General features: G+C 33.3%; 1 protein-coding gene across 1 annotated transcript in view; it reads left to right on the top strand.

Moving 5' to 3' along the window:
* Positions 1 to 508: 508 nt before the first annotated feature.
* The window catches only part of Atp6v1a (ATPase H+ transporting V1 subunit A), a 56,459-nt gene continuing 32,596 nt past the window's right edge, over positions 509 to 24,371 (top strand). Inside the window, exons 1-3 of the mRNA XM_076868119.2 lie at positions 509 to 594; positions 7,248 to 7,311; positions 24,200 to 24,294. Of these exons, the coding sequence (XP_076724234.1) occupies positions 24,210 to 24,294 (85 nt within the window). The 5' untranslated portion in view covers positions 509 to 594; positions 7,248 to 7,311; positions 24,200 to 24,209. The remainder of the gene's footprint in view (positions 595 to 7,247; positions 7,312 to 24,199; positions 24,295 to 24,371) is intronic.

Here is a 24,371-nt window from a genome sequence, read left to right as displayed (position 1 = left end):
CCAGCTGGTAGTATCCAGAGTGACCTTCAAACACTCGTATCCTAATAAGGCTTTATAAAGCTGTTTCTTAAGGAAGTCCTAGAAAACTCAACTAAATGAGGTGCTTTTAAAGCAAACACAGTCAACAACTGGCCGGGTAACTTGGCTACTCTCCAGAACAGCTCAAATTTTGAAATCACGTGATCGGCCCAAACCTTACAGCCTGGGATTTTACCGGCGGGCCTCAGAGGGACGGAACTCCATCGCCATTTCCGGTCCCTGGCTTGTGGCTTGAACGTCACTTCCTTAGCAATGCACTTTAACCCTTGTCATCCTCGCCTTCTGTATTGCACTTTACATCACAATCTTTGTAAAAATATATGCTCACTTTTTCTTTAGACGCAAAACAACAACAAAAAAAAATGTTCAAGAGATCTGCAGATCCCAGCTCGTGGGACGCAGCGCTCTAGGATGGGGAGGATGCAGGGCGGAGCTCGAGGTCACGTGATTGACTAGACCCGCCCCGCCCCCTTGCAGCTGAAGACATCCCCTCCCGCAGTGACAGAGCCTCTGGATCTGTGGTCGGTACAGTTTCTGCACCTCGCGCCCCAGCAGGTGAGCTGCGACCGGTAACTGGCGACTGGTGGGGATTGTAGAAGGGAGTGGGAGAAGACAAGGGAGACTGTAAAGAGTGGCCTCCACTGCTTGGGGTTTCCTCCCCGCTGTCACCGTGCACTGGCAAGGAGCTTATTTCTCCACATCTCTTGACACCATCCCCCCGCGACCCCTCAGTGTGATTGTCCAGCTACCTGTGATTTGAGGTGTCCACCTTTTCCGGGGTTGAGAGTGAGTGCGGCCATTATGGTTCCCTATTTGGAATCTTTGGTGCTACAGGTAGTAGGATTGCTTCAATCTTTCCTCAGGGTCTGCAACAGCCGCCAGCCCCCACTCCCCATTCCCCAAAGCCTATTCTTTGGCAAACGCCCTCACCCGGGTGAGCAGGAAGACAGGAAAAACCCTGGAGGCAGAGACGTCTGCGGTGAAACAGGCTTGGGAGGGAATGTCACTGATATGGCCCTCACTGCAGTCACTGAAAAGCTTCCTTTCGAATGTGCTTTCTCAGTAATTCTAAGGGTTTTATCTGACATCCTTACAGGAGAGGTTCTGTGGATGTCCATCTCCTTTGGGTGGGAATGGAAGGGTAAAAGCAGAACTTACAACTTTTTCTTCTTCGAGAGGGTGGATAGTTGAAGGAATAAAGATATACTGTCTTCAAAACAAGGGTGTTGGTAATGCGACATTCTCGATTGAATGGAGAGTCTTTGAAAGATGGTGTTGCTGTGTCTTGGTCTGCAGTAGGCCCAGGCTAGCTTATGGGAAAGTGACTAGGTTTTCCTGAAAGGGAAGTAATTCTTTGGAAACTAATTGGGCTGGGTGTATAATTAAACCAAATTTATTTGACCATAACTTAAAAGACAAGAAGATTAAGTAAAGATACTGTTGGCTATTTTCTGCCTTTGGCATTCTTTTTGCCTTTCCTCCTTAAAATCTACTTAATTGACACTCCCAATCAATACCTTGACCAACTTTGTGGTAAATTTGAATTAAATAAAGCTTGTGTTTCTCCTTAGTTTTTCCCAGTGGTGAATAGTATTTTGTGAAAATACAGAAATTGTTTTGCCTAGGTTTATGACTACCCAGTGCTTCTCCATTTAATATATAATGCAACAGCCAATGTTTTTACCCTAAATAATGTACTTTAGGAAAGAATGTGTTCCAGTTTGGGGTTAAACTTTTTTATTTGTATTGCAAACTCAGAAAGTTCTTGTTTCTTTTAAATTGAAAGTCCCTACCAAAAATTACAAATATGATTTTTGAAGTTTGAATTACACCTAATATGAAAAATCACATTCTGAGTTAAATCTTGTAGTTTTCTAACCAGTGTAATTGAAGAATCTCTTTAAAAGTCTTGAAAAATGAGGAAGATGGAATCATTATCTTTTGAGTTGTGAATGTGCTGACTTATTTTTGTTTTTCTGTATCTTCCAAATTGAACTTGTTTTGTTAAGGAAAGCTCAAAGTTAAACCTTATTAAATGATGGCAAAATGGAAAAACTGGCCTATTGATGTTTCTTACTAGAAAACACAACCTTAATGATTCTTGATATTTACCCAAGTAATAAGGATCACTGTTGTTTGTTTTGTGGATTTCGAATTTTCGAACATTGTACTTAAGACCTAGTCTGGACAATAGCACTAACCATTGATATATTTATATAGCCATGACTGTTACAGATGTGAATATATTTTTGTTCATTTCATTTCTCCAGAGTGAGGTTCCCTGATCTTTAGAGGAGAGAAAAAAATAGTATTGCTTCCTTGCCCAGATGACTTCACACCAATAAGGAGAATTCTTTAAGTGCTCTGGAAATCAAAACCTGTTCTGTCCAGGTACACCAGAATAGGCAAGAAAAAAAACCAGTTAAAAAGCAAGTTCAGTACAAGAGAGGAAAATACCAATATGAAAGAGGTTGAATGAGTCTGCAGTTTTATTTCACAGTTCTTCCAATTTTAGGGAACTTATGAAAGAAAGAACTCAGACCACTGATGAAATCTGGAAAATTAGCAGCAGGAATTGGTGACTAAATTGTTGTATAGGTACACACACACACACACACACACACACACAGAACACACACACATGATTTGAAGTTTGGAAGGCATTTTACAGACTAACTATCAATTTGTGAGTGTTACATGTAGAAATTTTAACATTTATTGAGAAATTGTGTTATAATCCACTATAAAACAGTACATAAAGATTTTAGTGTTAGGACCCCTGATACCTCTTGTTTTCTTACTATGAGGTCATTCTCATTTTCAATGCCTTCATAGATTGTTATAACCACTAAGAATGTTTCCTTCCCTTATGGGCAGAGGTAATCTTGCAGTCCTGTGTACTACTAAACAATGTTTTTATTTCTGGCATATTGCTGTTAGTTGGACTGTTCCTCTTTAAGTCATAAAGCTCCTAGGAGTTCAAGGACTATGTCTTTATTGTTGTTTCTTCTGCACAAGAAGTACCTGAGAGGTACTCATTAAATTGTTGATTGAGTGAATGCTGAACAATTAGACAAGGAGATTAAACTATTTTAACTTTTGGAGATCGTAACTCCTTCTAAGTTCATACACTTTTAAATATAAGTTTTCTATTTTTAAATATAAGGTATTGGCTTTTAAATATAAGTCAGTAATAATAGTTTTCCAAATCATGATCAATAGAGTAGAAACAAACTTCATATGGACTTCATTAGTGCAGTGACCAACTTAGGTTCACAGTATGTATATTTAATAATAGATATGGCTATCATCCAGATATGGAGGGAAGTGGTAGGAGTAAGTTATTTTAAATGAAAAATTAACTCTATTATCTACAAGTGAAGTCGCAATAGACTAAAATAGAGGATCTTCATTCAGCTGTGCCAGCTTAGTTCTATGCTACATGCCTTTGTTGGGAGTGCTGGTTTCAGGTTTGATATTGAGGGTATATAAAGCTGTGAGTTAGAATGAGATGTTTCTAGATAATCTATTAGAAAGTATTTTTAAAACTAAATGGTGGTTGGGCTGGGGAAATAGCTCAGTTAGCAGAGAGCTTGCCTTGCATGCATAAGGCCCTAGATTCAATCCCGAGCACCACAAAAAAAAAAAAAACAAAAAAACTAAAGTGGTGAGGCTGGGGCTGTAGCTCAGTGGTAGGGTGCCTGCATGTGTGAAGCACTGGGTTCAACCCTCAGCACCACTGTCTTTACATTTCGATTTCCCAAACTGAAGCCTGGGTTTAGAGTCTCACCCCAACTCTTAATAGCTGAATGACCTTGGGCACTTAAGTAAGATTGTTTCCTCAAGTTTAAATCTATCCCATAGGTGCTATTAAATTTAGATGAGTGTACAGTGTCTAGTACACACTTGTAAAGTTTTTTTATCATTAACTTTACTGACATCTACTTTGATTTTATGTAACTGAATTCCTAAAAGAGACTATATCCTACAAAACTTGACTAACACCCATTTTTGAGCACCAGGTTAGATATGGTGAAGGAAGTGGAATATGAAATGAGGCTATTAAGGAAAAAAACAAAGCAGAAAAAATATGTCTAGCAAAGTTTCGTTTCTTTTCTTTCTCTTTTTCTTATGAGATGAAGATCTCACTTCACTGTGTTGCCCAGGCTACCTTAAACTCCTAAGCTCAAATGATCTTTCTGTCTCAGACTCGCAAATAGCTGGGACTACAGGTGCACACCACCGTACCCAGCTTCTAACAAAGATTTAATAGGAGCTGAGAAATATCAGCAAAAAAGTCCTGTATTCTATCAATTGTAGTGATTTAGTATTTTCTGCACGAAGAATTTCCAAAGCATGTGGTAATTAATGTGTGGAATCAATTTAAGGAGGCAGTTCTTCTATTTCTTATTTTTTTGTCCACAATGAATAATAGAAATATATTGTACAAGCTGTAGAGTGGTGTTATTTTATATCTTATTTTTATCTTCATGAAATTGACAAAGAAATATAAGGAACCAAGGAGACATGAACTAGATAATAATTTTCCTTTCCTAAATTAATACTCACAGGATTAATAGTTTTGCAATGGTAAATATCAGTAAGTTAAACAGTAATTAAAGTATAGCTTCTGTGAGCTTATATTTCATTTTAATCATAAAAAATATTGCTCCTTCATTCTAAGGAAAGATTTTATTAAAATATTAAATATTTTCTTTAACGTCAGTTCTCTGTTCTTAAACTTAAAATCTAATAAATGCATACATTCATTTTTTATTTATACATATATTCATTGTTTATTACAAATAGTGACTAATAAGAATGTATTCCATTTAATTTCTGTAGAGAATTTTAAAATTTAACTATTCTGTTTTTTTCCTATTATGAAATGAAAAAAATCTTTGGGTTATATAAGTATTTTCAAAGTAGTGTTATATATGTACATATATATGTACATATACTATACAATATTGTACATAGTATATAAATATATAAAGTTTGTGTCTATACAGATACAGCTGAAATGGATTTTTATCTTCATAGTACCAGGTCTTTCTTTTCACTGGAAATTATTAAAACTATCTTAAAATTAGTTGTTACTATGAATAAAATTATGTAATGATGTATGTGAGATACCCCTTCCTGTCCATTGCTGTGTAGTTAGTTCTACTACATTTCACAGTTGTGAATAGCCTTCTTTAAAAATGTATGTATTTTCAGATTTGAATTCTTTTTTTTTTTTTTTAATTAATTTTTATTGTAGGTTGTTCAAAACATTACATAGTTTTTTATATATCATATTTCACAGTTTGATTCAAGTGGGATATGAGCTCCCAGATTTGAATTCTTATATCCTGTTTTTTTTCATTCTTACAGCCTGTGATTTTTTGTCACCATTATTTTTGGTATTGTTATTATAACTAACCAAAATTTTTCAGTTTTAAATCTTAATTCTACCTGTAGAAATTTATTGTTCTTTTGATGATGAATCTTTTTATTGAAAATAAAGTGAAAGGTGAATGATGTGACACACAAGAGTTCCAGATGTACTTAAGCAATGAAAAGCATTATGTTTTAATTTCGTTTAAAGGCAAAATAGAGGCAAGGCATGATGGCACATGCCCATTATCCCAGGGTTGGATAGAAGCTGAACTAGAAAGATTGTGAGTTCAAGGCTATATAGCAAGATCCTTTCTCAAAATAAACGTATAAAAAGGGTTGAGGTGTTGCTTAGTATGAGAATGCATGCCTAACATGGATGAGGCCCTGAGTTTGATCCTCAGCAACACACACACAAGCACATAACGCATGTGCACGCACGGCCAATAGACAAACAAAAACAAAATACAGAAGGCTAGATTGGGAAATACCTGTAAAATTGAAGAAAGGGCTAGTGTATAGTAGTGACTATATATACAGAATGAAAAAATTTGGTAGGAAATGCATCAAAAAAAAAATAAGGATCTCTAGAACATTAAAGAAAGATTCAAAATTTATTACTATACATCTATATATTTGGTTTCTTATGATCAGTAAACATTGTAAACAATTTTTGCTCAATATGGAAAATGGAAAATTAAAACATTGAATTCTTTCATCTTATATGTATAGATGTATTATTAGGCTAAAATATGTAAGTTCAGCAGAATTTCAAAAAGCAGAAGCTAATGCTAGTATATATAGGGATTTGCTACATGATAAAACAAATTCCAGTAGGGAAAATAGGCACATGTATATGATAACTATAACTAATTCAATTGGTCCATTTGGAGAAAAATATAATGGAGCCAATGCTTTGCAACATATATAAAAACCTATTTCAGATTGATTGAAGACTGAAATTTAATGCTTTGCAACATATACAAAAACCTATTTCAGATTGATTGAAGACTGAAATGTAAGAGATAAATACTTAAAATATTAATCTTCTGAATTTTTTGCAAATGCAGTCTAAGCTAAGGCAGAAAATGTAAAAATTATAAAGGAAAAATAGACATGTGAGCCTATATAGAAATAAAGACTTCTTTAGTGGTGATAAGGACAAAAGTTTAAAGTACTTATAAAAAGAGTTAACATTTTAAAGAACTCTTATAAATTAAGAAGTTCACCTGATACAAACATAAATAAAGCATGTGACCAAAAGTTAATGAGAAGAAAAATCTATAGCATGAAAAGTAACCTTCCTAGTGATCAATATATTATCAATGAAATACTACATCTCTGACTAGCAAAAATTAAATGATAAACCTGCTAATAAGGATGTACAAGGAAGAATTTTTCTCACAAAATGCTAGTGGAAATGTGAATTTCTACAGGTTTTTATTTTTAGTCAATGATCAGATAATGTCTATTAGTCTTGAAAATACATATTTTTCCATTAGTCAGCCTCCCTCCATGGAATCTTTTCCTTACACATTAAAGCACCAATAATTAAGCAAGTGTTTACATGAATGTTGATTGCCAAAATGTTGGTAGTGGCAAAAACCTAGGAACTGGGGTATGCCTGTTAATAGGGGAATTATGTAAATTATGACACATTATGGAATGTTGTGAAGTCATTCAATGATAGCAGTCGAATCTGTATTGACTTGGAAGGATTTCTATCATGTTTCTTATGTGATAAAGGCTGAGTATAAAGAAATGTGTATAGTGAGATTTTTATAAAACTGTGTGAAAATACACCATGACTTTTGTGTATGTTTATATAGGTTGTTGACATTGGAAGAAGAAAAGAAACAGAAAAGGAAGGAGAAAGAAAGGGAGGAAGAAAAGGTACTGTATCCGCCATCACATGCATATAAAAATACATGTTTGTACATGCCTACATATGCAGTGTATTGCAGGAAAGGATGATCATCAAATTGTTCAGTGGTTATCTCAGTGGGTAAATGGGCATTTCAGGTTATTTTTGCTTCCTTCCTTGTATTTTTCTTTATTACATGTTTTGTTTTTTTGTACCAGGAATTGAACCTAGGGATGCTTAACTACTGAGCCACATCCCCAGCCCTTTTTTATATTTCATTTAGAGATTAACCACTGAGCCACATTCCCAGCCCTGTTTTATATTTTATTTAGAGACAGGGTCTCCCTGAGTTGCTAAGTGCCTCAATAATCTGCTGAGGCAGCTTTGAACTTGTTATAGGCGTGCGTCTCCATGCCCAGCTCTTTATTACATGTTTTTATTTTCACAATGAACATGTAGTGTTTCAATAATTAGGGGGAAAAAAAAAACAACCTTTTAACATTTTAGAAAAGAAACAGAAGGCCAGATAGACCAAAGAAGAAATTAACAAAAGGAAAAATACATTTGAAATGGCCAAATGACTCTCACCTAAAATATTTATTGTTGTTGTTGTTATCTTAGGTGTCTGAGAGAAAAGTGAATAAATTATCCTAATAACTCCATAAGTTATCCTTAATTTTATGTATGTAATAACTCTTGGATATCCAATAAGTGTCATGAATACTGTATTAGAAAATAATAGGTATTACCAGATAAAGTTACAAATTGACATTTTGTTTTTGGTGTGGTATTAAGTGTTCCAGAAATACTTTCTGCCTTGGTGATATAGAGCATATTGTACAAGTATAGACTCTGTAAACTGATTTACTCTAATGACAGAATCATTATAATGATAGTCCATTATTGTGAACTCTACAAATTTGTTTTGAAGTCACTTAGGTTATATGAGGGGAAAAAAGTAATTTCAGAGTATGTTAAGAGGCAATATAGGAGGGGCTCTAGTACTGACATCAGAGAGTGTGGTTCAAATTCTGAGGTTTCTGGGCTGGGATTGTGGCTCAGCAGTAGAGTGCTCGCCTAGCACTGGCGGGACCCGGGTTCGATCCTCAGCACCACATAAAAAAAATAAAGGCATTGTGTTGTGTCCATCTACACCTAAAAAATAAATATTAAAAAAAAAATCTGGGGTTTGTGCTTCTTAGTAGAGTGGCTTTGCAAAAATTACTTTTGTCTTTCTGTATTGCGTTTTTCTCATCTTTCAAATAAACGTAAAAAGAGTTTTCTTCATTGAGTGTTATAATGATTAAAGGAATGATAGTATAAGAAAAATGATTAAATAACTTGACATTTAAGAGCAATGTTAATATTTGCCATTAATTTGCCTAGTTAATTGGGTGTATATATATATATATATTTTTGACTCAATTGTTTTAGCATTCATTGAATTATTCAACAATACTTTTAAGTTGGATAATCCATGTTCAAATGTGATATAAATTATATAGTTAGATATTTCTGTTTTCTCTTACTGTCCCAAATCTTCAGCCTGTGATACAAAGGATACGTTTAGAATTACAGAATCTGCTCAGATCCCCAGCATACTACACCTGCAAGTGTTTGAATGTGCATTTATAGTACTTAGTATCATTCATAGTTGTGTGTGTTTTAAGTATGACCTCAGATAATAATTATTTATCATAAATTAATTCTGTCTCAAATTAGAGCAGCATGAAACAACAGGAAATACCTATCTCTACCTTCTAAAGGAGCCATTGAATCATATCAATTTTGATGTCCAAAATATTAGAGCTTAGCCTTTGTCTTAGAAGAGAAACCCTTCTGTGCCTCATGCCTCATCTAAGCTTTTGTAAGCTATTGTGCTTTATCCTGAAAATATTGAGCATATAGTATTGCAGATGCATATCTGACTACTGTGCTTCTGAGCTATTAAGAGACTGTGGAAGTTCTCAGGATTCATTGAGCTGGACTGAACAAGAGAGTGCCTTTGTCAAGGAGTCACATGCATTCATTTTTAAGAAATAGACCAAAATCCATTTGATTTAAGTTTTTATCTGGTTCCCTGAAGCTAAAAGGTGGGTTTTTTTTTTTAAATCAATTTCTCATTGGCCATGTAGTCTTTTATAACTACTCTGTTAGTTGGCAAGAAAAACAAAAGTAAATATATATTTACTGTACATATTATGCCATTACATGAATTGTAATGCCAATATGTTGTGCTTTTTTGATACCACGGATTAAGCCCAGGGATGCTTTACCGCTAAATCACATCTCTAGTCCATTTTCTTTTTTTATTTTGAGATGAATCTTATTTGCTAAAGATCTTACTAAATTGTTGAGGCTGGTCTTGAACTTGCAATCCTCCTGCCTCAGCCTCCCCTGTCACTGGGATTACCGGCATGCATTTCCATGCCCAGCTCAATACTTTGTGCTTTTAAAATGAGTTCTGTTGAGGTTTAATTGAGTTCTATTGAGCTTTAAATTGAGTACATTTAAATTTACAATTAGATAAGTTTTGATGTATGTATGCACTAATGAAACCATCACTGTAATCAATATGTCCATATTGAATCATAACTATCATGCCCTAAGAAACATGCCTCTTTGTAAATCCATTCCTTCCATACTTCCCCAGGCAACCACTACTGATCTGTTTTTTATTACTATAGGCAAGCCTGAATATTTAGAATTTTTTATAAATATAAATATTTAATTTTTTGTTTGCCTTTTACTCATCATAATTGTTTTAAGATTCTCTGAAATTATTACATATATTATTAATTTATTTCCTTTTATTGCTGAATGTGCCATTTTATGGAATATCACAATTTGTTTATCTATTCATCTGTTTGTGGATATTTGATTTCTGTTTATATTGTTTGACTATTATGAATAAAGCTTCTGAGAACATCCATATAAAGGTTTTGTTTGGACATCAGCTTTCCTATCTCATGGGAGAAGTATGGCTGAATTGTATGGTAAGAAACTGCTGAACTGTTTTCCAAAGTGGTTCTATCATTTTACATTCCTACCTGGAGTATATTAGAGTTCTAGTTACTTTAAATCCTTATCAATAAAGATTTAATCTGTGGATCAGTCTTAAACTTTTAGCCATTCTAATACATGTTGAAGGATATCTCATTGTGGTTTCATTTGATGTGTCCAGTGATTAATGATGATAAGCATATTTCAAGTAGTTCTTTGTTGTAAATATATCTTCTTTAATGAAATGTACGTTCAAATATTTTGCCTATTTTAATTGGATTGTTTTCTTATTGAGTTTTGAGAGTTCTTATTCAGATTATGTGTCCTTTATCAGATTCATGTTTTGTAACTATTTTCTCCTAGCTAGTAACTTATTTTTTCAACTAACAAATGTCTTTTAAGGAACAGAAGTTTTTCTGTTGTCATTTGGTATGTTTTTGTTTGTTTGTTTGTATTTTTGTTGTTGTTATTGTTTTGCTGGCTATAAGCATTAAATCAAGGGATACTCTTATCACTGAGCTACATCCCCAGACCTTTTTACTTTTATTTTGAGATAGGGTCCTGCTAAGTTGTTAAAGCTAGCCTCAAACTTGGGCTGCCTCAGCCTCTTGACAGCTGGGATTGCAGGTATGTGCCACCATGTCTAGTGAGGAACAGAAATTTTAAATTATCATAAAGTCCAAATTTATCGATTTATCAATTTCTTTTATGTATTATTATTTTATCTAATAATGTTTGAAGAAAAGAAGTTTTAAATAATCATGAAATCCAGTTTACCAGTTTGTTTTTATAGAGTTGTATCTGTCAAAGAAAGTTTTATAGATATATAGGTTTGATGTTTAGGTCTACAATCCATTTTTAGTTAATTTTTGTATAATGCAAAATATGGATTGAAGTTGTATTTTCTCTTTCTCTCTTTTTGCATTTACATATCAGCTTTTTCTACCACCACTTGTTAAAGATGATATACTTTCTCCACTGAATTACCTTTAGACTTTTATCAAAAGTCAGTCGTCTGTATATGTGCCCATAAGTAGCCTTTTTGAGTTAATAAATGTTGTACATTTTAAATAGTATATAATACTAAACAGAATACTAATGATTAGACTTTATCTGTTTAATACAGACTTATTTGATGTTTAGCATTCATAGCATTAAATAAAATAAGCACTGAAGTTATTAGTAAAATTATAACATTTAAAATTTTTAGTAAGTTAATAAATTTAATAATATTTAATGTTTTCTTAATATGTAAGAATACTTGGTAATTTTTATCTCAGAAGGTCATTCTGTGATGGTAATATTTGACAGCCTTGGCCAAAAACAGAAAACATGGTGAAATGGCATAACAGAAGAAGCCTGCTCACCTCATGGCAGACAGGAAGCAGAGAGAGCAAGGGGAGTGGGCCACAGTAAACCTGGCTAAAAGTTGCTAGCAAAATACATGCCACTCACTGAATGCTGTGCTGCCTTGAAATTACCTCTGCCAGATTATGTAGTCCCTCACTTTAAAGTTTCAAGACAAGGGCAAAACATAAACAAGTTCTTTGTCAGAATGTAACAGGAATGATCTCTAATCCAATTGCAAGTAACATCCTTATTCCACTCTGAAATCCCAGGAGCGCATTCTTTACTGTGTACATTTTGATCTTCTGAGTTCCCACTAGAATTTCCCATTCAGCTCCACTTACAACATTCTAAAACTTCTCTAGTCTTCATCTCCAAACTTTTCCAACCTCCTCCCACAAACCAGCTCCAAAGGCTTTGAGCTGCATGGTCAGGTTAGTTAGAGCTGCAACCCTACTCCTGGTACCAATTTCTATATTAGTTAGCTTTTTCTTGAAGAACAACTTAGAAAAGGGAAAGTTTATTGTGGCTCACCATTTCAGAGATTTAGTCCATGGTTGGCCAGTTACATTGCTCTGGGCCCAAGTTGAGGTAGGACATGTCAGAAGGGCATGACAGAGGGAAGCTGCTCACTTCATGGCAGCCAGGAGGCAAGAGAGCAAGCCACAGGGAAGATGAACCCTTCTAGGGCATGACCCCATTGGTCTACCTCATCTAGCTATGGCTCTAGATGACTGACTACAGTTACCATTCAGTCCTTTCAAACTAGGATTGATTGATTATGTTACAGCTTTCATAATCAAATCCAGAAATTGTTGCATTAACATAGAAGCTTTACTGTAACTGATCAGTATTTAGTAATTCTCTACTTTTTGAATAATTGGGGTACTTCATGAATAAAGCAGACATTTTCCTGGCAATAAAGACAGGCATTGAATTCCTTTCACAGATTTTTAAAATTATAATAGTGGTAAATACTACAATGGAGCAGTATTGAAGACCATGAGTACACACCCAGAGGAACTGAAGTCAATTCCTTAGCAGATCATAACTGTTTAAATCCTCCTCTACCTATAGTAAATTTAATTAAACAAACTTTGGTTGTTATTAATCATAGTACACTAGGTAAACTATTAGAAATGCAGATTTCTTGCTCTCTAAATTGAATATGTCAGTGAACATTTGACTGTAGTTACATAATTCCATCCAGGTTCTGAAGTGGGTTTTTGTTTTGTTTTGTTTTGTTTTTGCCAAATTAGGCAGCATTCTTTCCTCTTTTATTCTTTCCTTGTGCTTTGGCTCATATTTTCATTGCAGAGATTTTCATAAATTTGTGAGTTGGAGGTGAACTTAATTTAATTAAACATTGAGTTATTAATATGCCTTTGCACTGTTTGTGACCTTTCTTCTCTTTGTAAAGATATCATTTTATAATATAAATATAATAGTATTTTTATGGCACCATTATTGATGCTAAATCTTGTATAGGCCTTGTATGTACATTGGTCTCAAATACTTACATTGTTTATATTTGGCTTGCTTGGCTACTCATATTTTCTTCACAAAGCAGTCAAAATTTTTTTCATTAAAGAACTGATGAGAATGTAGACACTTTTCAAAAGAAATTTATGCGTATTTTAAACAATAGTTTTCTAAAAAATGAGTTGTACAATTTTTAGACTACTCTTAAAGAGGGTAATTTTCACATATGATTACCTGCATTTAAAAAAAATGGCTAGCCACTTCATAAGCAATTTAGCTGATTAAAAAAAAAGAAAAGAAAAAACCTATTCAAAACCTATACAACTATTGTAGTACTAAGAAGCTACTGAAGGTTGAGGATCTTTCCAAGAGAGAATCTGCTAATAACAGCCCTTGTCACTATGAATTTGAAGTTGCACACTGTTTGACATAAGAAATTTCATTATTATTAGTAGTAGTAGTAGTATATACTTTTGGGTAAATTGTCTATAGGATTTCAAATAAGCTAATAATTTCATTTTGTTTTTTTCAGATTTTAAAGCTATTTCTAATTTATTATTATTATACTGCTGAAGTAAACACAAGTAATTGTTGAGTCCTTGTTCACACTCCTGAGAAAATCCACAAGTACAATTTTTACATTTAAGGGCCTTATTGCATATTCCATGTTTTTGTTCTTATTTCTTAGGTTCTGATTATTCCACTTGAAGTTGGCCAATTTTCCCTCCCCTGTATAAAAATGTACTGTACTGAATTTAGTTCTGATACTAATTTTGATTTCTTCTAGGACATTCCCCCCAATACACACATTTTTAATAGCTCTGAAATTATTACCAATCCTATAGTTTTAAAGTGCCATAGTTTAATTTGTCAAGGTTTTTCTCCTCAACATTTGGCCTTAGTAGTATATCAAATAAAAGAGTTTATTTAGTATAATTGTTATTATCTTAGATTAGATGAAATATGGTATTACTACTAGATAGGAGTATATGTGTGTGTTTATAAAAATTGCTTTTGTGATAAATCAGCATAAAATATCTATAGTATTGATCCTTAGTTTGTTGCCTTACTTTGGCTTTAAAGTTAAACAAATAAAAATATTCTAGCAAAATGTAAAAAAATTTTAAAAAAAAGGTGGGGGAGGGGGGACACACTAGATACCCAGTGAGAAATATTGTTACTGGACAAGTTATGGAATCCATTTTATCAAATAGCATACAGTTTAAGATGATAACTTATGAAGACTATGTAGCATATGAAGAAACTGAAGTGAACTAATGTATGAAGTTGTTTTATACTATTGATTACAGTTATGTAAAGAACAAAATGGCTTGTGTGGACATAATACAAAAGTCAGTAATATTCAAATGGTAAGATGTTCCCATATTTGCTTCTAAAACAACTTTTTAAAGAAAGATGTGTGGCATGCTTATTTTCCTTACTTTTTTTATAGTATTTTCCTTACTTTATAGTGTTGGGAACCTTCTTTGGTCTCATTTTTTCCTTCATAGAGGAAATTAAGAAAATTTCCTAAAAATTTACAGACTAGCCTTATGGAATAATAATGGAATATTAATATTAGGTTTACTGTAACTTTTTACTTTTCAGTTTACCAAGTTTTATCTAAGAAATAAGAAAAAGAGAAAAAAAAAAAAGAAAAAGAGGATTCACTCAATACTGTTTTAGGCAGCTTCAAATTTATGACAGTTTTATTATCCAGAAATTTTTCACTATTCCCCCTCCCTTTTTTTTTTTTTTTTTTAAAGAAAAAGGAAAAAGAAGGTTTATCTCTTTGCTAGCTCAATAGTAAAGCACCCCTGGGCTCAATCCCTGGTACAAATAGTTTGGCAAATAATAGAAAAGCAGCTCCTGGAGTTATATTCAGTTTGACTGCTATAACAGAAACTTAAACAACAAACATTTATTTCTCATAGCTCTGGAGTCTGAGAATTTCAAGATGAAAGTACTTGCAGATTCTTTGTCTGGTGAGGGCTCCAGTTCCAGGTTTATAGATTGCCATGTTGTTGTATATTCATGTGGTGGAGACCAGAGGTCATTGCTTTCCTTTCTGTTCTTATAATTGCTTCCCAAAGGTCTCACCTCTAATATCATTACATGGGGGGGCGAGGGGGGGTAAGATTTTAATGTATGAATTTGGGGGAAATGGACATTCAGTCCATAATAACATAGGATTAAAAAAAAAAAGAGCTAGCTAAAGGCTAAGATATTGGCTACAATAAGATCTTTTCAATTATTTGTTATTAGATGTTGAAATAAGACCAAATTTTGTTGTCACTACTCTTATCAGTTTGTCATTTTGAATCAAATAATCAAGTAACACTTAGTTAATAGTACTGTTAAGAATTTAAAAGGATATGTTTATTTTTAACATAATGTCAGAGTGTGATATGTTTAATAAATAGTAGCCAATATTATATATTTTTAATTTCAGAACATTTTATTGAGGTTAACTGCTCTACAAGGCACTGTGGTATATGGAGGAAGTACAAGAATAATAAATATTCCTCTTGAGGGCAGGAATACATGAATGCACTTATATAACAGTTTTAGCATTGATCATAGCCTTCTAGCCTGTAAATAGATATTGTGGAATTTACACACTGAGTACAGTATTTAATTACTTTCATTAAAACTTTGAGTTTTCATACTAAATATTGTGAAATTTTATCTACAAAAATTTTAAAAGAAAGAAATCTATTTTTTGAAATGCTATAAAAATTGTTTATGGACCAGCATAGTGTTACATTAAAATAATACAATTTGAATTCATTTCTCAACTTTAATGTCTTCTTTTACCTTTTATTTTCACTATTTCTTTTTCAGGACTGTCTTAAACAGAAAAGTGTGAGTCAAAAAATAACAAGTGAATGAAAGGTCTTAAGTAGAGGAAGGAGAATAGGGAAATGAAGAGGGGAGGGAAAGGGTTGAGGTATGGAAACTGAAATGAATTAAATAAAATTCTATGCATGTATGATTTTCTCGAAATGAACCCAGCTACTATGTATAGCTATAATAACTCTTAAAAAAAAAGAAGAAAAGAAATAAAAATAGAAGGGGAGGTGTCTCCTCAAAAAAATTATTGTGATAGGAATACATATTTTTTATTCCATTAGGCAAGTTTGCCATCTGTGATTTTGTTGTATTCTCTACTGTTTGATTCCCACTTTTGACCTCACATTTCCTTATACATTTTAGTAATTTTTATGAACTATTTCACTTTCACTACTGACCCTTATGTTTGCCTTTAGTTGTAAATTTTGTTATGTTTGTTGTTCTTTTTTAAAATAGAGCACTATGAATTATGTATGGGTATAAAATATTTTGAAGTTCTCTCTTTTCTTGTTATGTTGGTTAATTCAGTGGACTAATAAAAACAACAGGGATATAGATGGTTTTGTCATTCTTCATAAAATGGCTTGCCTGCTTAATTTAGTTCCCTTCAAGATCCCAGTGGCTGCCACAGTTCCAGACATCCCATGCAGATAACCAGCTCCCAAAGGAGAGTGTATTTGTTTTTGTTTTTTAAAGCCTCTGCTTTGTTTTATTTTGTTTTGTTTTGTTTTATTTTGTTTTTTGGCAGGGTCTTGTTATGTTAACGAGGCTAGTCTCAAATTCCCAGTTCTCTTAGTCAGCCTCCTGAGTTGCTGGGGTTACAGGCATGCACCACATACTCAGTTTAGCCTATGTTGTTTTGAAAAAGCAAAGAAATTCTTATTGCTCATAATAAGTATATTTATCAAACAAGTTTACTTCTAAATCAGTCATTGCCGAGGAAACTAGAATTGCCATGTTAGGCTTACCAAAATCTAAACAAGATTGAGGTTTGATTGACAAGGCCAAAAGTCGGAAACTCAGTATGCATAGTGAAGTAAATGTGACACATAAGCCTTTCTAATAGGGTTGCTAGCTAGGTGGGTTAAATGAAATGAATAGAAAGTGCTTCACAAAATGACTGTATAACATTTATTATATATTATATTTATATGATACTATATATTATTCTTATAGTATTATTAATGTAAGTATTATATAAGCATAATATATAGTACTAAATATGTGGTACATATAAAGATAGTATATATCTAGTACCACTAAAGTATTTACATGGTTATCTCAAAAGATCATACTGTACTTCATAGATATGTACAATTCAAGCAATATGAGAAAATAAGTATTTGATATAATCTGTTGAATTCATCATCTTTTCAAAAAAATCATATTTTCCAAAGCTAGGTATTAATAATGAATTAGATAGAATATACATTTTCAAGTGTTACATAAAAATGATACTTTATTATCAATGAAGTGACCTAAGATTTTGTATTTGAATAAATATTACCTTGGAACATTAGTAGTAGTACAATTCCTCCTAACAGCTACATTGTCCGAAAGTCTGGTAGTAAAAAGAATTATTTCTAGAATAATGAAATTACTCGGTATAATGTATTAACCAGTAGCAATTTGGGCCTTATAAAATGGAAGGGGAAAATAAGTGGGCCTCTGTTGTTATTTGCCACTGCAGTGTTCTGCTGTGGTGCCTGCGGGGGAGGGACTGATGACTCATTGGCTCAGATGGTTGCCTGTGCTGCCTTCTGGATTTTTCCTTTCCTACAGAGGGTTTTTTGTTTTGTTTTCTTAACATTTCACAAGTATGGAGGAGGGCTATAATGTTTAACTAAATGATTTCTTAGTTATAAATTGCATTCACTTTTTATCCTTAAGGTAGAAATCAAACAGCTAAGCCAAAATTTTTATGTAATCATTGAGCTGATTTTTCTCTGAGTGCCACATATTTTTATGAAAGTATATAGTACATACTTTTTTCCTTTCCAGTGTGCAGGATATCAAACCCAGGGTCTCAAGTATGCTAGGCAAACAACTACTCTACCACTGAACAAAGATAGCTATATATTGTATTAGGAAAGAGTTGTTAAAGAGATAACAAAACTGTTTTATGAAGCACTAAATTATTTCATAGCTTTCTTCTTATATCATGGAGATTTGGGATAATATTGACTTTTAATGTAATATAACTTTCAAAGTGATTTTTATATTGAAAGATAATGTTTTGAAGGTTGTATTAAGATTTTTTTAAAAGTCTGCTTTTTCACAAAGGCATAAGCAGAAAATTCTAGTAGGGTGTTTTTATTTTTACTATTTTCAGAGATAATAAGAAAAGGTAGATAACAAATTGAGAAAACATATCTATGTTGTATGACCATGCTTATCAAACTGCTATATGCTTATTCCTCTTCAGTCATCAAGTCACTATAGTATGTCTGCTTGATGAATAATTTTACTCATGGAAAGCATTTTTGTATTTTTCTTATAAAGCAAATAATATACATGATAGATTAGACTGTAAAATTTGTTTTTATTTAAAGAGAATATACAAGAGCATACCAAGAAAATGCCGTTAATAGTAGATTACTTAGCATCCTATTCCTTGTCCAGAACTAGAGTGTTGATGGGAGTTTTCTGTAATTGGGGTACTTAGGTGAAAAATCTTGAAAATTACAATAGGAAATCTTCTATCAGAGTTGTGAGAATTGCAAATTTTAAATACTTCAAAATGGCCTGATATCTTGGACCAATTCTGGAGTTTTTTCCATCATTTAACTGTTAAGTTGGAACTTGAAACTCCTGGATCTTAGGAACATATTTTCTAACTCTTAGAAATTAGTACTTTAGAACTAAATAAACTCTTGGGTATCTATCTGTATTGTTATAGGGTTTTATCTAAGGTTTACTTTGAAGAATGAGGAGGACTAATTTCCTTATACAAATTAAGCCTTTGGCTATTTGAGTGCCTGATTCTGTCAGTTGTTTGGTTTAGATGAGATCCATCCTCTATCTGACCTGCTTTCCAAAGCCAGTTTTGGATTCTCTTTCCCCATTTGGAAAATAAATAATTACAAGAGACCTCAGACAGAAAACAGACCAAAAATTGTGGTGGTTTAAATGTGAATTTAACTTTCAGTTATCTGGGGAGTGATTCTCCAGTCTGTTCATAATTTGAGTGTTTTGGATTCTCTAAATGCAGGTTTTTTAATTTTAAGCTTATATTTGATTATAATATCTTACAGTTGGCTAACCATTTGGTAAAAACATACCAAACCTCTAATTAATTCTACTCAGATTGATATATACAAGAAGAAAATGTATATAAATATTATATTAGTTTACAATAGAGAGCTATATTATTAATCTGGTATCAAAAACAGCAACCATAAAGGAAGTGTGATTGATAGTATCACATTTAAAGCCAAAATTATACAAAAAGAAATAGAAACCTAGAAGGGTAAATTATAAATTGAGAAAACATATCTATGTGACAAAATATCACTGAGTCTTATATATAAAATATGATTATAACCGTAAGTGGAATTAAAATTAAAAATTATAATCATGAAATTCAAATACATAAATTTAAAACATTTAAATTTTTTTAGTTATAATTGATATGTGAATTTAATGATGTATATGTTAAATATTGAAATGGAAAACATTAAGAGATCATTTTTAATGTAAACTATCTGGGATGCAATTGGTGGTATTACATACCAACAAGTTTTATAAATGTGTACATAATTCTACAGGAATTTTATTGCTAGAAAGTTATAAGGAAATAATCTGACAAATGTGTAAAATCTTTAGTTATAATCATGATTGCTTTGTTTTAAAAAAAGTCAAATCCCCTAATTGGGAATATTGGTTTTTTTGTTTTGTTTTGATATTATACCAGGGATTAAACCTAGCATCTCTTAACCACTGAGCCATATCCCCAACCTTTTATTGTTGTCCTTGTTTTAGAGACAAGATCTTACTGAGTTGCTGAGTCTGGCTTTGAACTTATGATCTTCCTGCCTCAGCCTCCTGAGCTGCTGGGATTATAGGTGTGCACCACCTCACCAGTAGAATGCCAAGAAAGTTTGTTATGGAAGATGTTTTTTAGGAATCAATATATGTGATCCCTAAAGAAAGGGGATGGAAACGGAGTTGGCAGAAGTCAAAATGCAATGCAAACAGGACAAAGCCTTAGCCAACCACATGGGGAAATTTATAGTATCCACATGAGGCTGAAATGGCTGGGCCTCTGTACCTCTACTTTGCTTAATTACAAGGTTCAGGCTGCCCTGTGAAAGGTGTGAGGGTAGGCTAAGTGGTTCTGTTTATCTAAGGCTGACCCTCAAGGGCAGATATTTATCGCTTCTCTACTAACCACACTCTCCTGCTCTTCCTTGAAAGGGAGTCTGGGTACTTAATCCCCCACAGAGGCCCCAATGTTATCTCCTTTCTGTATATTTCCTTTGTGGTTTTGACCATTTCTGTCAGAAGTTAAGAAAAGCAGGGTAAGAGAATTGAGAAGGACAGTGGAAAGAGGGTGACTATTTTATTGGAAGGGCTTTTGGGGATGGGTATATTTGAGCAGAGACCAAATGATAAGAAATGAACCATGGAAAGAAAAAATATTCCAGTCATGAGCACAGCAAGTGTCAGAGTATGTGTGGTTGTGGCAGAGATAAGAATTTAAATGTGTTAAAACATCAAAAGTGAACTAAAGTGCTTAGAATTTTACACTTTAAAACGGATATTCTGAAAGATGTTTCAGAGCTGTTTGGGGATGTATTTGCAACCACCTCTTTGCATATAATACAATGGAGTAGATAAAGCTAAATTATTCATACTTGGTTGATTTTTTTTTCCTTTTAACAGTGGCTTTTTAAAAAGTAGGGTTATCTTACTATGTAAGAATAGTAATCAAATGAATGCAAATTTGTGTCTCTGATGAAAGTCTTCTGTAGGTAAATTTGTAGAATTATCACTGAGGCTCTTTATGTTACTTATTAGTTTGATGTTACTGTTTCTAATGCCTTTTGTCTTTGGCATAAATTAAATAATGTATGCCTAAAATTTAAAAAGTTGAAAATGGTAGATTCATCAGTATTTCCATGGTGGCTAGAATTATCCAGCTGGCTAATAAGCCCACAAGACAGCTGAATCATGAACAAACCCATTTAATTTCCACTAATCATTACTCATACATTTGGAGACCCTCACTGTTCAGTTTTAAAGGGAAAGCGTGTAAATCAGAACAGAGATTTTTATTACCTCACGAACTCTTTAGAACACCTTCCTACACCCCCAGGAGAATTGAATCATCTGTAGGGAAGCTTTACTGTGTATTCTAATACCTTCTTATTCATCTTTGAAGTCTCGGATTTCTCTAAGTCACACTCATCCTGCTCAAGTCTAGGTTAGATAACTTTGCTGTATGCTCTTCTAAATCAACCTGTACTAATCCTATGAGAGCACATGTGCCATCTCATTGTAACTACATATTTGTCTTTTTATCCCACTATACCAGAATATGCTTGGGGGAAAGATTATATCTTCTCCATTTTATTTTCTCCCCATAATATAAGCAAGTGACCATTATTGATGCTTAAAAAACAATTCCTGTGATTCCAGAAAAAAAGTTGTAGTAAATTAAACATTATAGCTGGTGGGGGGAACTAGGCCACAGCCTCTGTTTGGCTCAAATAACAAAAAGGTAAGGATACATTAGATGCTTTTTAGACGTTAAGCATATCTTAGTTTGAGTTAACACAGTAAAATTAGTAGTCATCAGTACTTCTGTTAGGCATACTATTAGATGCCCCACCACACCCCATCAGATTTTGCAGATGAAACTGAGGCTTAAAAAGATGAAAGAATGTGATTTATTCAAGGCCACAATTTATAAATTCATGTTTGTTAGGGTTTAACTATTAGGTGTCTCCCAAAGCTCATGTTTGAGGCCATGTAAGAAGGTTTAGAGATGAAATGATTGGGTTATAACAGCCTTAACCTAATCAATGTGTTAATTCTCTGATAGGTATTGATTGGTGACCATAGGTAGGGTGTGGTTGGAGGAGGTGTTTCATTGGGGGGATGTACCTTTACGGTATGTATTTTGTTTCTGTCCTTCTCAGTTCTCTCTCTTTTTTTTTTTTTTTTTCCCTCTCTCTCTCTGTGCTTCCACATTTCTGGCTGCTTTCCTCTGCCACACACTTCTGCCATGATGTTCTACCTTACCTCCTCTAAAATTCTCAGGTTTTTTGGTCATAGTAGCAAAAATGCTAACTAAAACAAGTATGTCTGACATAAAGCCTTGGTCTCTGTCTCTCAATTAAAAGACGTATCCAGAATAGATGGATACTCTTTAGTTCTTGCTTATACAACATCTGGAGTATTGGTTTTGTTTTGTTTTGTTCGTTTTAAAAGATATATTGGCATCATGAAAAAGGGTCATCCAAGGGGGGAGGAATCTGAGCAAGACTGCTTTGAGGGACAGCTGAAGGCATTAAGAAGGGTTTACTTAGAGAAGGAACCTGCTCTTTGTATGTCTACAGAAGTTCGAAGAAACCATGGCCAGAGAACAGATGTTACCAGGAGGTAGATTGAGGTTGTCTTAAGCAAAACTTTTTAGGAAGAAATTTCTAAAAATAGAATGGCAGAGTCAGACATTGTGATGCACACCTGTTTTCTGTTACTCCAGAGACTGATGTGGGAGTGTTCCTTGAGTCTAGGAGTTCAAGAACAGCTTGGGAAACAGTGAAATTCCATCTAAAAAAAAAAAAAACAAATAGTAAATAAAAATTAAAAATGACTTTTTCAAAACTAAGGCCCTATTCAAGTAGTAAAATTGCTGATAAAATTTTTTGTAAGCATTTTAAATGCCAGAAGGAGCATTTAAACAAATTCGAAATTTAATCACAGCTCTAGAATAAGTGGTAGGGTTATTTCTATTTTTTAGATAAATAGTAAGATACTGATTTGTCCAGGGCTTCTGCAGCATATAATTGGCAAAACCAGAATGAGATCCCAAGTCTGCTGACTCAAGATCTTGTGCTCTTTTCCACTTTAAAAGGCAGATGACTATGTATCATTAGTGCTACAGAAGAAATGCCCATATTTGGGAAAGAAGTTAGTCTGGATGATTGTCAGATACCCCTCTGACTTTTAAAATCTTTGATTTTTCTGAATACTAAAAATTGACCACATTAGCTTATTCATTCTTCTTTTAAAACTTTTCCAAATCCATTTCCTAACATATTTATCTTTAGATTTTGTTTATTCCCCACCCCATTACCTAGTAGTTTCTAAAAACCTTGCTTTGTCTCTATATTCCAGTCTTTTTCAGTCCCATACCTGCTCTTATTTAGTGGCTTCTTCTGTTGTATCTTCAAGAGGACAAAAATTGTAATAAATCAGTTTCCTTTTTTTACTTCTTCCCTGGACTGCCCTTCCAATTTAATTTTGCTACAGAAGACACCTAGTAATGTTTATTTGCTTTTATGTGACATCTGCGACTGTAATATCTGGTTTAGTTTTTTTTTAATAAATTTCATTTTTTCTACCTTACCTCCTCTAAAATTGTCAGGTTTTTTGGTCATAGTAGCAAAAATGCTAACTATAACAAGTATGTCTGACATAAAGCCTTGGTCTCTGTCTCTCAATTAAATGATGCATCCAGAATACACCCTATCTTTATCATTATAAACAAAATACCAAGCTGCCCTACTCTCTCCCTCACCACCTATCAGTGTCATCTGTATGTTCTTTTACATTTTTCTTTCCCCTCAGATCATATTCTGCTCACTTATAAGGCCTTCTATATCTCTTTGTGATTTTATTCTCTGATTTTACTCTTGACTTACTTTTTTTAAAGTAGGCTTTATTGTTAGAGCATTTTTCGGTTCAGAGCAATATAGAGCAGAGATTTCTCATATATCCCCTGACCCAACACATGTAGAGTCTGCCCCATTATTAACATTACCCAACAGAGTAGTAAATTTGTGACAGTAATGAAACTCCCATTGGTACATTATTATTATCCAAAGTCCATATTTAATGTTAGGGTTTGCTCCTGTGTACATTATGTAGGCCTGGACAATTGTTTAATGACATGTATCTACCTTAAAAACATAGTTTCACTGCACTAAAAATCCTTTGTACTCTGCCTATTTATCCCTTCCTCATAACTATTGTAGCCACTGACCATTTTTTTTTTAACCATAGGTAAATTAACATGATGGATTTCTCCAAGCTACCCAAAATAATTGATGAAGATAAAGAAAGCACATTTGGTTATGTTCATGGGGTCTCAGGGCCTGGTAAGTAATGTGTAAGACTAATGATTCCTAACTTTGATTAATGTCTTTTCACGATGTTTTAGATAGAGGCATGCAAG

This window comes from Callospermophilus lateralis, chromosome 10, assembly GCF_048772815.1.
Source record: "Callospermophilus lateralis isolate mCalLat2 chromosome 10, mCalLat2.hap1, whole genome shotgun sequence".
Taxonomy (NCBI): domain Eukaryota; kingdom Metazoa; phylum Chordata; class Mammalia; order Rodentia; family Sciuridae; genus Callospermophilus; species Callospermophilus lateralis.
This window is presented reverse-complemented; position numbering and strand designations above follow the sequence as displayed.